Source organism: Callospermophilus lateralis, chromosome 7 (genome assembly GCF_048772815.1).
Source record: "Callospermophilus lateralis isolate mCalLat2 chromosome 7, mCalLat2.hap1, whole genome shotgun sequence".
Classification (NCBI taxonomy): domain Eukaryota; kingdom Metazoa; phylum Chordata; class Mammalia; order Rodentia; family Sciuridae; genus Callospermophilus; species Callospermophilus lateralis.
This window is the reverse complement of record NC_135311.1, coordinates 54,125,236-54,140,094: the sequence shown is the minus strand read 5'-3', so window position 1 is coordinate 54,140,094 and position 14,859 is coordinate 54,125,236. Positions and strand designations below refer to the sequence as shown.

The window sequence follows — 14,859 nt, the reverse complement described above, 5'->3', positions numbered from 1 at the left end:
ATTTTATTTTTGTCCCTTTTACATCATATTTTAGGCAAGATGATGAAACCCAGAAAATAACAGGAATGGACTAGTTTATAAAAACTGGGTATTTTATAAGTGAAACATATTCAGTCATCTACATCTCTCAAATTGCAAACAATGTGACTTACTATACTCTCAAAATAAACTTAAATAAATTATTGCTCAATTCTAATGACATGTATGTTTTCACTGGTTGATAGTCCAGGTAGAAAAAGTATGTAAAGTGATTTATAAGTCCAAACATTTCATACAAAAGGATTTTTTTGGGGGGTACTGGAAATTGAACTAAGGGACACTCAACCATTGAGCCGCATCCCCAGTCTTATTCTGAATTTTATTTAAAGACAGGGTTGCTAAGAGTTTTGCCATTGCTAAGGCTGACTTTCTACTTTCTACCTGTCTCAGCCTCCCACACTACTGGGATTACAGGCATACATCCAAAAGAATGGTTTTAACCAAACCCTCATAATGTCAAGAGAAAATGCATTGAAATTAAAAATATCTGAAGCACGCATTTTTTAAGACCATTATAAAAAATACAAAAAAGGTTAAAAATGTCATAAAATAAAAATTTATACAGATAAAGTTAAGGGATTAAAAACTATCAAATGTATTAAAATCATCTAAAGTCAAATAAGACATAATTTATCTATATAATTTAAATTATAATATTATATAAATATATTGCATATTATATAATACATATATAAATTAAATTAAATACAATATATTTATATAGCATTCTAATTTACATTATATTATATATAATACATTTATTTTATCATATATACATATAATAAAAAATATATAAATTATATATATAATTTTATATATATTAATATATAAATATATATTCATAATATATTATATATAATTTATATAATATATTTACATAACATACTTATATATGTATATATAAATTATATAAATTAATATATAAATATATAAGTATATATATTATATAAATTATATATATTACATATCAATATGTTTATGATTAATATGTATTTAATATAAATTATATATAATATATAAAATACATATATATTATATACACATACAATGAAAGAATATATAAATTAAATTTATAAATATTATTTTAATTATATATAACATTTATTACATATTATATAATATATTTAGGTTTACATTGATTTATATTATATTGCATATCATTGTAATGTAATTATATAATAATATAATTTCTATTATTAATAAGATAATAATACAATTATTATATTAGTATATTTAATATTAATATAATATATAAAACATATGGATCATATTATAATTATATATAAACAACTTATATCATATAGATATATGTAAATCTATAATATGTATATAATATATAATACATAATATATAATATGTAAATATATTATAGTTTAAATTATATAGTTTAGTTATTTGGCTTTAGATGGTTTTAATGCTTCTGATAGTGATTTATCTCTTAGCTTTATCTGTACAAATTTTTATTTTATGACAGTTCCAAACTTTTTAGTATTTTTTTTAAAATAACAAATATTTATTGCTGTCACTTATGGTAGAAAAAAGTTCCTACACCAGATGTGCATGACCCAATCATTAAATAGAACATTTCTGAGGTGAACACACATCCTGACCCACATTTTTATATCCAGTTTTTTAAGATAGCCAATTCCTCCTCTCTCTCTTCCCCCAAACATGTGAGCAACTGCTAATGGAAAGCAGTAAACAGCCACTTGGGCTATAGCATTTTCAACTCGACTCTGAGGTGAAGATTCCAATTTCCTTCAAGACTTAAGTTCTCTCAGTTTTCTCCTAAGGAAAGTTCTGAGTCCAGTATTTACAATATTACAGCACTAGCAGATCAGTGTCTTCAACTCATCTCTTTCTGCTGTATCCTCTTCACCAGTTGGGGGAGGGCCTACACTTCCATAGAACTTGCTGATAATTGGCTGAACAATTTCTTCTAGTTCCTTCTTTTTAGTTTTGAAGTCTTCAATGTCAGCTTCTTGGTGTCTTTCCAGCCATTCAATCTTTTCCTCTACAGCTTTTTCCATGGTCTCCTTATCTTCAGAGGAAAGTTTGCCTCCCAACTTTTCTTTATCTCCAATCTGATACTTTAGAGAGTAGGCGTAGCTTTCCAACTCATTCCTAGTATCAAGGCACTCCTTGCGTCTTTTGTCTTCCTCAGCATACTTCTCAACGTCATTAACCATCTTTTCAATTTCTTCAGGTGTCAGGCAATTTTGGTCATTGGTAATTGTAATCTGTCTCTTTACCTTTGTCTGCAACTGTTGCCCAAAAAATAACATTCACATCTATCTCAAAAGTGACTTCAATCTGGGGGACCCCACAGGAGGAATTCCAGTGAGATCAAATGTACCCAGAAGGTGGTTGTCTTTTTTCAGGGGTCCTTTACCTTCATAGACCTTGATTGCAACAGTAGGTTGATTATCAGAAGCTGTAGAAAAGATCTGAGACTTCTTGGTGGGTACCACAGTGTTCCTTGGTATCAGTTTGGTCATGACACCTCCCACAGTTTCAATACCAAGTGTCAGGGGACATACATCAAGCAGTACTAGGTCACCTGTATCTTGATCATCAGAGAGTACACCAGCCTGGACAGTGTCACCATATGCAACAGCCTCATCTGGGTTTATGCCACAGGATGGATCCTTGCCATTGAAGAACTCTTTAACAAGTTGTTGAATCTTTGCAATTTGAGTAGAGCCACCAACAAGAACAATCTCATCAATATCAGACTTCTTCAAGTCAGAATCCTACAGTACTTTCTGAACAGGCTTCATGGTAGACCAGAACAGGTCCATGTTTTCTCTTCAAATTTTGCCTGAGTCAGGGTTTCAGAAAAGTCTTCTCCTTCATCGAAGGACTCTATATTAATTCTTGCTTAATGTGAGCAGGCAGGGCCCACGTGGCCTTTTCTACTTTATGCTGGAGTTTCTGCACAGCTCTGTTTTCTTTCCTAACATCGTTGCCAGTCTTCTTTTGGTACAGCCTGATTAAATGTTGCATAACACGCTGGTCAAAGTCTTCTCCACCCGGATGAGTATCTCTATTGGTGGCCATGACTTTGAAGACATCAAATTGTCAATGGGGAGAAGAGACACATAGAAGGTTCCACCACCCAGATCAAACACCAGGATGTTCTTCTCTCCCTCCCTCTTATCCAGACCATAAGCAATAGCAGCTGCTGTAGGCTCATTGATGATCCTCATAACATTCAGGCCAGAAATAGTTCCAGCATCTTTGGTTGCTTACCAGTGGCATCATTAAAATAGGCTGATACAGTAACAACTGCATAGGTAACCTTCTTTCCCAAATAAGCCTCAGCAGTCTCTTTCATTTTAGTGAGGATCATAGCAGAGATTTCTTCTGGAGCAAATGTCTTAGTTTGCCCACCTCCAATATCAACCTGAATGTATGGTTTATGTTTATGTTTCTCTTCAAACACTTTGAAAGGCAAGAACTTGATGTCTTGCTACACAGAAGGGTCATTCCCAGTGCTGCCAATGAGCCGCTGGACATTGATTGGAGGTGAGCTGATTCTTGACTGTATCGAGGATCAGATATTCTTCTTCAGGGGTGAAGGCCACATAATACGACCTGATGCACTTGCCCTGATTGTTGGAGATGATCTCCAGTGGCCATTCTTGAACACCCTAAAGCAGGAGTAAGTGGTCCCCAGGTCAATGCCAACCACAGTACCCATGTCCTTTTCTTATCATCCTCCTCAGCCGTGCTGCGCAGAGCAGCAGCAGAACGGCAGCCACCAGAGAGAGCTTCATCTTGCCTTAGCTGTTGGCCAGTTGCTCTTGTCAGCAGACAGCCAGAAGTCACAGGAAATCCAGCAAGAGGCCACAGCTGAGAGCAGTGAGGTTACAGGTCTCTTACACTCAAGATGCCTCAACTCTGTTCCTCTGTGTTGTCTCTGCCAATGTCTCAAACTTTTTAGTATTGAAGTGCCTTTTCTTTCTACAATTGTATTAATTACCATATGTAAAAATTGACAAGTGGAATTCTAGTACACACAGATTCACAAGCTTTTAGGCCACTATGTAAATATTAAAAAAGTTAAGTGAATTGCCAATGCTTCCATACATGCTATAACAACACAAGTGGTCAAAGATGCACTAGAACATTATGTGGGAAAAAAATATATTCATACCCAATCAAGATTTTGCAGGCACTTGCATTCAGAAGCATTTTATTAATAAGCACCAGGTTTGCTCCCAAAAAAAAGCTCATTTTCCCCTACTGTCCCTATTTGTTGAGAACAATATTATACATTAAAGATGCATTTACATGAATCATTTTATAGAGAAAATTATGTTAAATTTAAAATTATAATACTTATTTTATGCATAACTTCAAAAACACAGAATTTAAAGACAATACCACTGAGGCACTATCATTCTATATGACTAAAACACTATCATTCTACATGACTAGCAAACACAATACAAGGCCAAAAGGCAAAATATACACTTTGGAAATCCTATACAAAAGTGGTTCTCTTCCAACATTCTTTCATAAAATAAACACAATACATAAAAACAAATCAAGAAAAAGAAAAACTGAATTTTGACAACCTACACAAACTGTGGCATTTCAAATTAAAGGTCTTGTAACTCTTCCATTTGTTTTACCCTGAGTCCCTGGCACATTGGATTCATGTCAGGCAGGCCAACCTCCTCACAGTTCTCTTTAGGCTCAGCAGCTGGTTTCACAGCATAAGCTGATGTGCAGTCTGCCTCTGGAACAGATTTCTCCACATGACTTAGGGGAGTAAGAGCTGTGCTAGGAGGCACTGCTGCTGAAGGTGAAGCTGGTCTCTCCTCAGTCCCCCTGACTTTGCTGGTCAGGGTAGGTGGTTTGTAAAATGTTGTCCCAAGATGGGGCTGCAGTATTCTGGGTGCTCTTGCAGGAGCAAGACGGTGAGAATGAGAAGACAGTCTCACTGGTGCCTCTCTTGCTGAACTGGCTGGAGTGTTGGGCTGTGTGGCACCGTTGGAATGGTCACCACTAACCTTGGAGATCATTGTCACTTTTTCCTGGAGTACACTTGGCAAAATCACTGCACTCGTGCCAGTTAAGTTCTTTGGTTTACATTGTTGTTCCTGAGTTTTTTGTGGAATCTGCTGATCAAAACCATTAAATTGGGAGCCAACAGTAGTAAAGGTGTCTTTTCTATTAAGTCCTTCAAAGGTAAGATTCTGGCAAAACTTGTCTGAATTGACTTTTCCTACATTTCTGCTGTTTTTCTCATTAGGAGAGCTTGCAAGATGGAACCTATCTACAGGCAAACAGCAACATCTGATCTTGGTGCTTGGCATAGGCCTCTGTATATCATTTGTTGTCACATCAGATTTCAGACTAAGTGGTTTCGTGATTTTACACATATTGTCCATCTTTTGTGATGATGATTCAAGTTCTTTGTGATCTGAAAAAGAAAAGATTTTTTTTTTAACTTCATGAAGCTTGGTTAATAAGGAAGTGTGGTTATTTATTAATGGGCATTCTCTCAAACACCAGAGTCTTACATATTTTTTCCAACATTATTTTCTCAGTCATCAATGCAGAGGAATTAAAAATCCATACAATATTAAAGGCACATTTTTAATTAAAGCATTACTTTTTAAAATTTATCTCAATAGAACAAATAGTCACAAAGCACATAAATTTATAAAAAAAAAACACTTCCTGTAGTAACTTGTTTTAATATACTACCCATGAATGAATATTTTCTGTGTTAAGACTTTCCTGATTTCAATAGGCAGACAATAGTAACTGTAGAACAGTAACACTATTCTGTACACCAACAAATGCTATGTCCTGAATCCCAAGGACTTTGCCTGTCACTTAATCTGCTTTCCAGCTACATTCTGTCCATACTGAGGGCAACACACCAGAGAGGACTTGGATGCTCTCCCAGCTGATCCACTAATACATGGCAACATCCTCTGGACAAAGGAAGGTTGAAGAGCTGTCAAAATTGCCATTGTGCTACTGGTCCTGGAGACTCCAGACTTACCTCCTTCTCTTTCTCCTCTAGTCTGGTCCCAAAGTCCCTGTTTTCTCACCTAGAACCCTAGCATCTCCCACTCTATCTTTGCTGCATGTACCCCAGAAGCTCCTTTTGCTAGAAAGGTGCAGCCCTCTGGCCATGATCCTCCTCTCCCTGCTGAGAAACATCAGACAACTGTGTGCCTTGCCACTGGTCTGATGGCTTTCCAACAGCCCTGTTCAGTCCACAGTCCTCATCCCTGCCACCTGGTCCTTCTCCCATATCCTTGGGCAGTGGTTTGCAGACAGGTGCACAGCAGCATCACTTGATGATGATCGCAGGTCATCATCTCATCTGACCTCCTTCTTCACCTGAGGCTGCTGGCCTCTCTTCCCTGGTTCCCAGGCAGTGCTCATGTAATTGCAGTCCTGGGCCCTTCTCCACATTGATAGAAGGGAGAAAAGCCATTGTGGTTGCATGGCAACCACCAAAACATATTTACAGTCCTGCAGAACTTCTAGCACCACTTCTAGCTGCCTGGGTGCTGTCTCAGCTCCTGCTCCAGTTCTGCCCTGGGCAAGCCTAGTGCACTAGCCCTACCTGCATTCTTCTGTCAAGACAAACTCCTATGTGGAGATATGTTGGCATGTGGTGTTAATGATCTTCTAAATAAAAGGCTCAGAATTACCTGGTATGTAATGAAAATTTCAAATATTTTAAAATTATTTATTGTTATTACTATACCTACCTGGGAATCCAATTTCATTGGACAGCAAAACAAGGTTACATTTAGGAATGAGACAGGATGAGGTTCAAATCCTGAATCAACAATAATTTAGGGACATGAACCTTGGCATTATTTACCTTCCTCAGACTGTTAGCTATGGCTTAAATGAGGCCAAGGTTCATAGCACAGAAGTGCTAATAAGATCAATTTAGATAAATGGAATCAGTGAGTCCAGTGCTTTTCTTTGCAGAGAGGTAATGGACTGTCTTTGTTTTCAGACTTTCTCAGGCTACACTCATTGATATTTCATTAATTTTATATGTCAAATTTAAAATTTATGACTATATATTGAAAAATTCAGATTTAGCTCTACTAAAGCAGTAATGATTGAAAGGTTTTCAACCCCTTTACCAGAAACCATTCACTGAAATAAAACGATTAAAAACAGTGAACAAAAAGACTGGAGCCAAGAAAATGGAAGAGATGTGTGCTTAATGTGCTAAAGTTAGGCCACAGGTAAAGGGACATCAAAAAACTTTAGGAGTCTTTTTTTTTTTTTTTTTTGAGTTTCAGGAGTCCAGCTTTTTTCTGTTTTGACTTTAATTGATGACAAAGAAGTAAAGGTGAAAACAAATCTCAGAAAGAGAACAAAAATAATTTATGAATTTCAAGATATCTTTTCACAAGAGAGAAACAAAGCATGATATTCATTTAAATGACATTCCCTAAACTTTCTCAATGGCTAGAAAAGTTAACTAATAAAACCTTGAAGTTTGAACTTACCTCAACTTAATACACCTTGTTTTTTTTTTAAAGGATGAGTATTGTAGATGGACACAATATTTTTATCTTTACTTATTTGTTTTATATGGTACTGAGGATCCAACTCATGGCCGCACACATGCCGAGGCAAGCGTTTTACCACTGAGCTACAAGCCCAGCCCTCACCTTGGTTTTTAATCACGATTTCTTGGCAAGGTTTGAAATATGCAAGGATATATGTTACATGACCACTCACCAATGAGACACGCATCCCATTTTTCCAATGTATTTTGCTTGCATTCTGATTCCTCAAATGATGTAGCCAATTCATAATTTTTAATTTCAATATCTGCAGTGTGAATATCCTATTGATACAAGAAAAGTTTTAAACTAAAAGCAAAACACATCTCAAAACAAACAGTTCAAAGACTATTAACTTGTTAACATGAACATCACAAATTTAATGCAATTCTGTAATGGTCAAAACTCAATTGCTTCATAGAAAAATATTGTGACTTTGTGGAATGTTCTGTTGATATTACGGGTTTGGAAGGAGGGCTTTTATTCACCCGAGTTGCAACAACGTCAGTACTAGATGAAATATTTTGTGGCTCTAGGGACCCATCAAAGATCATCTCTGCATTGGTAATGACTAATTCTACCAACAGGGCTTGATTGGCATATGCAACAAGAGAAGAGGAGATGGTACCAGGAGTGGTTGTAGGCCTGGGCCTCAGGAGACAGGGTCCAAATACCACCCCCAAGTTTTTTGAGTTCATCAGGTTTTCTTAAGAATGGTCTACAACCCTGAAAAGAAGAACACATAAAGTGTATGAGATTTGCCTAATAGATGTCTTTAATGTTATTTTACTATGACTTGAGAAGGTTGGAGAAAACTCGGGCTATAGAAGACTACAAAACTTTTGTCAAGGGTCAAGTTTGATGTGTCCAGGGAAAGAATCCTTTGTTTCATTATGATACTTACCACACACCAAACTGAGTTTCAGAGTACTATATTAGGATAAAATGCATGTAAGTAGAAGGAACTACTGAACTCGGTAGAAGAAGGAAGAAAAACACCTCTAAAAATTGCTCCATCGTTGTATGTGGGACATACTCCCCGTTTCTTATACTGGAAACTGAAACAGCACTGTCAATTTCTCTCTCACTGCCCAGTTAGTTTTCTTTTCTAAAAAAGTAATTTTTACCTAGAGATGGACACAATATCTTTATTTTATTTATTTATTTTTCTGCAGTGCTGAGTATCAAACACAGTGTCTCACATGTGCTAGGCAAGTGTTCTATCACTAGCCACACTCCCAGCTGCCCACAGCTAGTTTTCTAGCCTGGATGGTTCTCTCTCCTGAACACCTCTCTGTTCTATTGCCACTAATAATGTTCTGGTTTTACTTCAAACACTCTCAGCTTGTTATTTCTATGACTATCAAAAGAAATCTGTCTCTGCCTGGTTTAGCTATCAGGATGATACTAGATTCATCTATGGGTAAAAAAGCTGTGATATATATATAGTGAATGGGGTAGCTTTGCTATTTGTCTTTCAGAGGATTCATCACTGATGTATAGAAATGCATTTGATTTATGGGTACTAATTTTATATCCTGCTACTTTGCCAAATTCATTTATTTTTCTAGAAGTTTTCTGGTGGAGTTTTTTGGATCCTCCAAGTATAAAATTATGTTGTTGGCAAAAAATGGTAATTTAAGTTCTTCTTTTCCTATTTGTATTCCCTTGAATTTCTTTCATCTAATTGCTCTGGCTCGAGTGGCAAGGATTATGTTGAACAATTTTTAGATGGAATGCTTCCAACTTTTTTTTTCATTTAGAATGATGTTAGCCTTAGGTTTAGCATAGAGAGATTTTACTATGTTGAGGTATATTCCTACTACCCCTAGTTTTTCTAATATTTTGAACATGAAAAGGTACTGTATTTTGTCAAATGCTTTCTCTGCATCAATTGATATAATCATAGGTTTCTTCTCTTTAGGTTTATTGATGTGATGAATTACATTAATTGATTTCTGTATGTCGAACCAACCTTGCATCCCTGGAATACACAACTTGATTATGGTGCATTGTTTTTTTTTCCATATGTTTTTGTATGTGATTTGCCAGAATTTTATTGAGAATTTTTGCATCTATGTTCATCTGGTAAATATGGATCTGAAATTTTCTTTCCTTGATGTGTCTCTGGCTGGTTTGGGTATCAGGGTGATACTAGTTTCACAGAATGAGTTTGGAAGGGTTTCCTCCTTTTCTATTTCATGGAATAATTTGAAGCCCTTGAAGATATGAATAGTTAAAAAAAACTGTGGTATATATACACAATGGACTTATTACTCAGCATTACAAGAGAATAAAATAATGGCATTTATAGGTAAATGGATGGAGTTGGTGAATATCATGAAGTAAGCCAATCCCCCAAAATCAAAGGCCAAAATTCTCTCTGATAAATAAATGTTGATACATAATTGGGTCTCTGGGGATGGAGGAACATTGAATGGGCTCAGGAGAGGGAAGGAAGAGGAGGGGTATGGGGTAGGAAAGATGGTGGAATGAGACAAACATCATTACCCTAAGTACATGTATGATGGCACATGTGGTATGACTCTACATCATGTACAGAGAAATGAAAATTTGTGCTCCATTTGTGTACAATGGATTGAAAAGCATTCTGCTGTCATGTATAACTGATTTGAACTAATAAATTTTTCTAAATTTTTATTTTTTTTATTTATTTGTATGTGGGGCTGAGGTTCAAACCCAGGGCCTTGCACATGCTCTACTGCTGAGCCACAATTCCAGCAACAAAAATACATTTTAAAAAAATTTAAAAAGGAGATCTTAATTGCTGTCGGAAAGGTCTAGCAGGCAAATCTGAATATGTGAAATTCCTGATTCCAAGTTCTTCAGTGGGCATAGAAACAACATGGTCAACTAATCTACCAGGTAGGTAAGATTTTTTATCAAGTTTCTAGGAAGGGTAGCACAGTTTCTGATACTGCTTGCTATATTGTAGCTTAATGAAATCAAATTTTCTAAATGCAAAATGCTTTCTTGTGTCTCCATGTCTGTTTCTCTCTGCCTCATATGCTCTTCTGCACATTCAATACCAAATCACCACTCAGTTCTTAAAGATACAAGGCCTTTTGCCTCTTCTGCTCTATTCCTACCCCCAAAACTTCCTCTGCATGCCTACAAGCTATGCACAGCTACTAGAAAAAGGATGGTGGTGAACTGTGGTTATATACAAATCTGTACCCCAAGAGGATAAGCCCACAAATAGCAGAAACCCATCCTAGTTTCCCCAGCCAGAGCCTGGAACACAGGAAGCATCTGAGGGAACCATGTTTGCTGCATGAACATGTATTCAATGTCTCCCTCTCCCAACACATAATAAAAACATCCTAAAAATTATTTTGAAAATCATAACACAATATAAATGTACTGAATACTATTGCCCTGTTCAAAATTAAAAATGGCTAAGATGGTATAAAAATACTTACCTCTTAAGATGGATAATAAGGTAATGTAGAGTGTTAAAATTGGACGGTGGCAATTGTCTTAGAAGGTACTTGATTTTGAGAAGAATTTGGTTGATTTCCGTACACATATTTGGAGATGTGTTGTCTTCAGAGTTGTCCCTTTTGGTGTACTGTTCTTGGTTAATTTGTTGGATGACATTTGCAAGCTCCATAAATTCCTGGTACCATTGGAATAAAACCAATGGTTCTGGTAGCTAAAGAAACAAAATTATATTAAAAAAACCTTTGGGCTGAGGTTGTGGCTCAGAGGTAGAGTTTTTGCCTAGCACATGTGGGGACCTGGGTTTGATCCTCAGCACCACATAAAAATTAATAAATAAAATAAAGGTATTACATCACACTACAACCAAAAAATAAAAATTTTGAATAAATCTTCTGCCTGTTTTCTTTGTTAAAGTCAACTATAAGTGGCTTTAACAAATAATTTAGCATGTCCCTTTAGATTAACAAAATTTTCTAAAGTCAATCTGTATTTATTGATATCTTTTTCAGTACTGGAGATTGAAACTAGGACCTCAAGCATATGCAAGCACTCTAGTACTGAGCTTCATCCCTGCCTATAAAATAAAATATATATGTTTGGTATATAAGAGACTTAGAAAGCAAATCAAAATCTTGACTATAAATTATATTTATGTTAATAACAAATTAATAGATAATGAGTGAAATTCTAAACTTTAAATGAAGTTTAAGCTTTAAGCTTCATGATGGGATTTTAAAACTCTTCATCTCTATCCTAAACACAATATATTCACATCTGCCCCCCAAATAGCATAATCTTCAACTGTTTTACTGGAACAAAAATAGAATAGTGAAAAAAATCTATAAAATGAATCAGAAACCCATGGATTTTATGAGTAAGGGGTAAAAATATCAAAGTGCTAAAGGGCACAGATTTTACTTGGGCAAGAATGAAGATCAGCACAAGATAATATGACCTACAAAAACATATTGTCAACATCTCATGAAACTTTAAAACAGGCTGATTTGCCATGAATAGATCAAAAGAAGTAGTTCTTACAACAAATATCCACTGCCATAATGAATTTCAATGTTTCTACTGATCTACAATAGAAAATTCAGTGAATCGTTAGCTACCTGATGTCCTATAATATCTGTGGGAAGTTAAGGTGTTGCCCTGTGATCAGTTTCTATCTTCACCACTCTGGGATCTGAAGCAAGTCACATCACCTCTTGGAGCTTTAGGTCAATGAGTCAGATAAAGGCTACTCTCTAACACTATTGCAAGAATTGAGCACACTTTCCCAAATGATAGTCTTAGACATACAAAATTCCTCAATAGAATGCAAGTTTATCGGGGATCCAACATGGCGGCCGGCAAGGAAGCAGCACTTTCAATATCTCCACATTAACGGGATCAGAAACACTCATTAAAACAGCTACATTCTACCTACTGAGGATCATCTAGCAAAATTCCGTTGAAAGAAGACCTGCCGAGAATTAGTAAGTTTATTAGACGTGACAGTTTGCCCCAGACAAGTGAAACTTGACCGGCGGGCGCAGAGTCCAATCCCGCAGCCACCGGCCGCTTCTGCAAGCGGCAAGCGGCCCAGAGCAGTGCGGCAGAAGGGTCCCTGCCCGGCCGACAGACAGCTTCCGCCATCCCGGCTACCCTGGCAGCCCCGCACTTGCCCTGCAAACAGCCACCCCGCCCGCCTGGCTCTTAGCCACGCGGCTGCAGCCACCCGGCTTTACAAGCGGCCCCCGGCGGCCCCGCTCGGCGAGAAGGGTCCCCGCCCGGCCGGCAGACAGCTCCCGCCATTCCCCTCTGGCTCTGCAAACAGCCACCCCGCCCGCCTGGTTCTTAGCCACGAGGCTGCAGCCGCCCGGCTTTACAAGCCCCCCCGGCGGCCCTGCTCGGCGAGAATGGTCCCTGCCCTGCCGACAGACAGCTTCCGCCATCCCGGCTACCCTGGCGGCCCCGCTCTTGCCCTGCAATCAGCCACCCCGCCCGCCTGGTTCTTAGCCACGCGGCTGCAGCCAACCGGCTTTACAAGCGGCCCCCAGCGGCCCTGCTCGGCGAGAAGGGTCCCCGCCCGGCCGGCAGACAGCTCCCTCCATCCCGGCACTCCTGGCGGCCCGCCCGCTCTGCGAAGGGTCACCCTGCCCGGCTCTTAGCCACGCGGGCGCCGTCTGCCAGGTTCTGCGGGCGCCCCCGGCGGCCCAGTGCAGCCAGAAAGGTCCCCGCCTGGCCCGACAGAAGGCCCGTGCCCTTCCGGCTCTGCTAACGGCCCTGCCCACCCGGGAAAGGGCTCCCCCCCTTGAGAGGACGGGAAGGAAATCTAACCAAGCCTCTATGAATTAGCGAACTGGGATCTAAAACCAGAGATTGTGTCAGACCAGAGACAAGCCAGTTCCACCTCTCCCTTCGGTCACTCCTACAAGGAGCCAGGGGCCCACCGTAGCAGAGAGGGGAAGTCACCAAAGATCGGCCAAAGAGATTCCTTCCCAGCGGATTTTACTTTAGCAGGTGTGTGGTCCCCACGCACATCAGATACAAACAACCGGGAAACTTCATAATCTTTTTGTGGGCGTGACAGTAAGGGCCAAAGGACTCTCCACCCCCAACTCCCCCAACTGCCAACTGAGAGGGCTTGACGGTAGGAGCGGAGGGAAACAGAGGACACCCCAGACCCCCAACTCCTCCTACCGCCAGTGGAGCGGTCTTGATTGTAGGGGCTGAGGGAAGCAGAGGGGACCCTCAACCCCCAACTCCCACTACCACCAGCGGCGACACCAATGGTCTTAGCCGCCAGATTCCGAAGGAGTGCTCACCAAAGGGGTCCGGAAAAATTAAACTATTGATTCCCAGACCACAGCTCCACAGCACTGGGGCTTAGATGAATGACAGAGAGAGTGCTCAATCGTTAGGGAAATAGAGCACTCGGTGGGGCTGAAAGTGTAACCAAATCCCTGGGGAACTGCCTCCAGTGACCAGGACCTGGCTGGCTGGCAGGAAGAAGGGGAGGAGGGGCCGTAGAAGTGAAACGGCTCTGGACCAACAGGATTGAGAGACTCCCAGGAGCCGCCTTATAGGGATTGCTGCTGACACACTGAGGGCAAATCTCAGCCCGGAGGGCACAGCTTTGCCTACGGGGAGAGAAGAAAATGGATCTCTAAGACCTAATTTTATTTCTTATTTCATTTTTTTTCTTTTTTTCTCTCCCTTTTTCCCGCTTTCTCTCCCCTTTCAAGTTTTATTCTTCCTGCCATTCTCCTCTATGCTATCTATCTCCCTCTCCATTCTTTTCAAGAGCACCTTCCTTCCCCTTCCCCCCAACTTTCATCCCAAGCATTACGTCCTCTATTTCGTGTAACTGTCTAAATGCAAATAGGTGAATGTTTCGAGGACGTCTATAGTGCTCCTAAACGCCTAGCTACTACCAACACCCTGATCCAATCAACGGTTAGTACCCCCCTTCAGTAGAACAATCTTCTAAGGTAGCCTAGACATATTAACCCTTATACCTGCATAGCACCTAACCTAAAGTCCTAAGAACAAAAAACAAACCACTATATGCATACAAAATCCCGAAGCCCTTTATAAATTGAAGGAATCAGCTCTAAAGAACAATAAAGCCCAACATTTACGGGCATAATCTCCCACCACAAAGGAGAGACAACAGTGATAAACAAAGCCAAAACAAATGTACAGGAGAAAGCAGTTACAAAGCAGTCAAACAGAGCAAGAAAGTAACGTGAACAACATGAAAAAACAAGGGAAAAAAGGATTACAGATAATGCAGGAC

At 39.1% G+C, this 14,859-nt stretch overlaps 1 protein-coding gene and 1 pseudogene across 1 annotated transcript in view; both read right to left on the bottom strand.

Annotated features, from left to right (window-relative positions):
- Positions 1–1,868: 1,868 nt before the first annotated feature.
- LOC143404259 (endoplasmic reticulum chaperone BiP pseudogene) lies at positions 1,869–3,742 on the bottom strand (annotated as a pseudogene).
- Positions 3,743–4,622: 880 nt separating this feature from the next.
- LOC143404258 (rho GTPase-activating protein 29-like) overlaps positions 4,623–14,859 on the bottom strand; it is a 30,976-nt gene continuing 20,739 nt past the window's right edge. Inside the window, 5 exon segments of the mRNA XM_076862500.1 lie at positions 4,623–5,473; positions 7,601–7,618; positions 7,783–7,893; positions 8,020–8,333; positions 11,051–11,283. Of these exon segments, the coding sequence (XP_076718615.1) occupies positions 4,623–5,473; positions 7,601–7,618; positions 7,783–7,893; positions 8,020–8,333; positions 11,051–11,283 (1,527 nt within the window).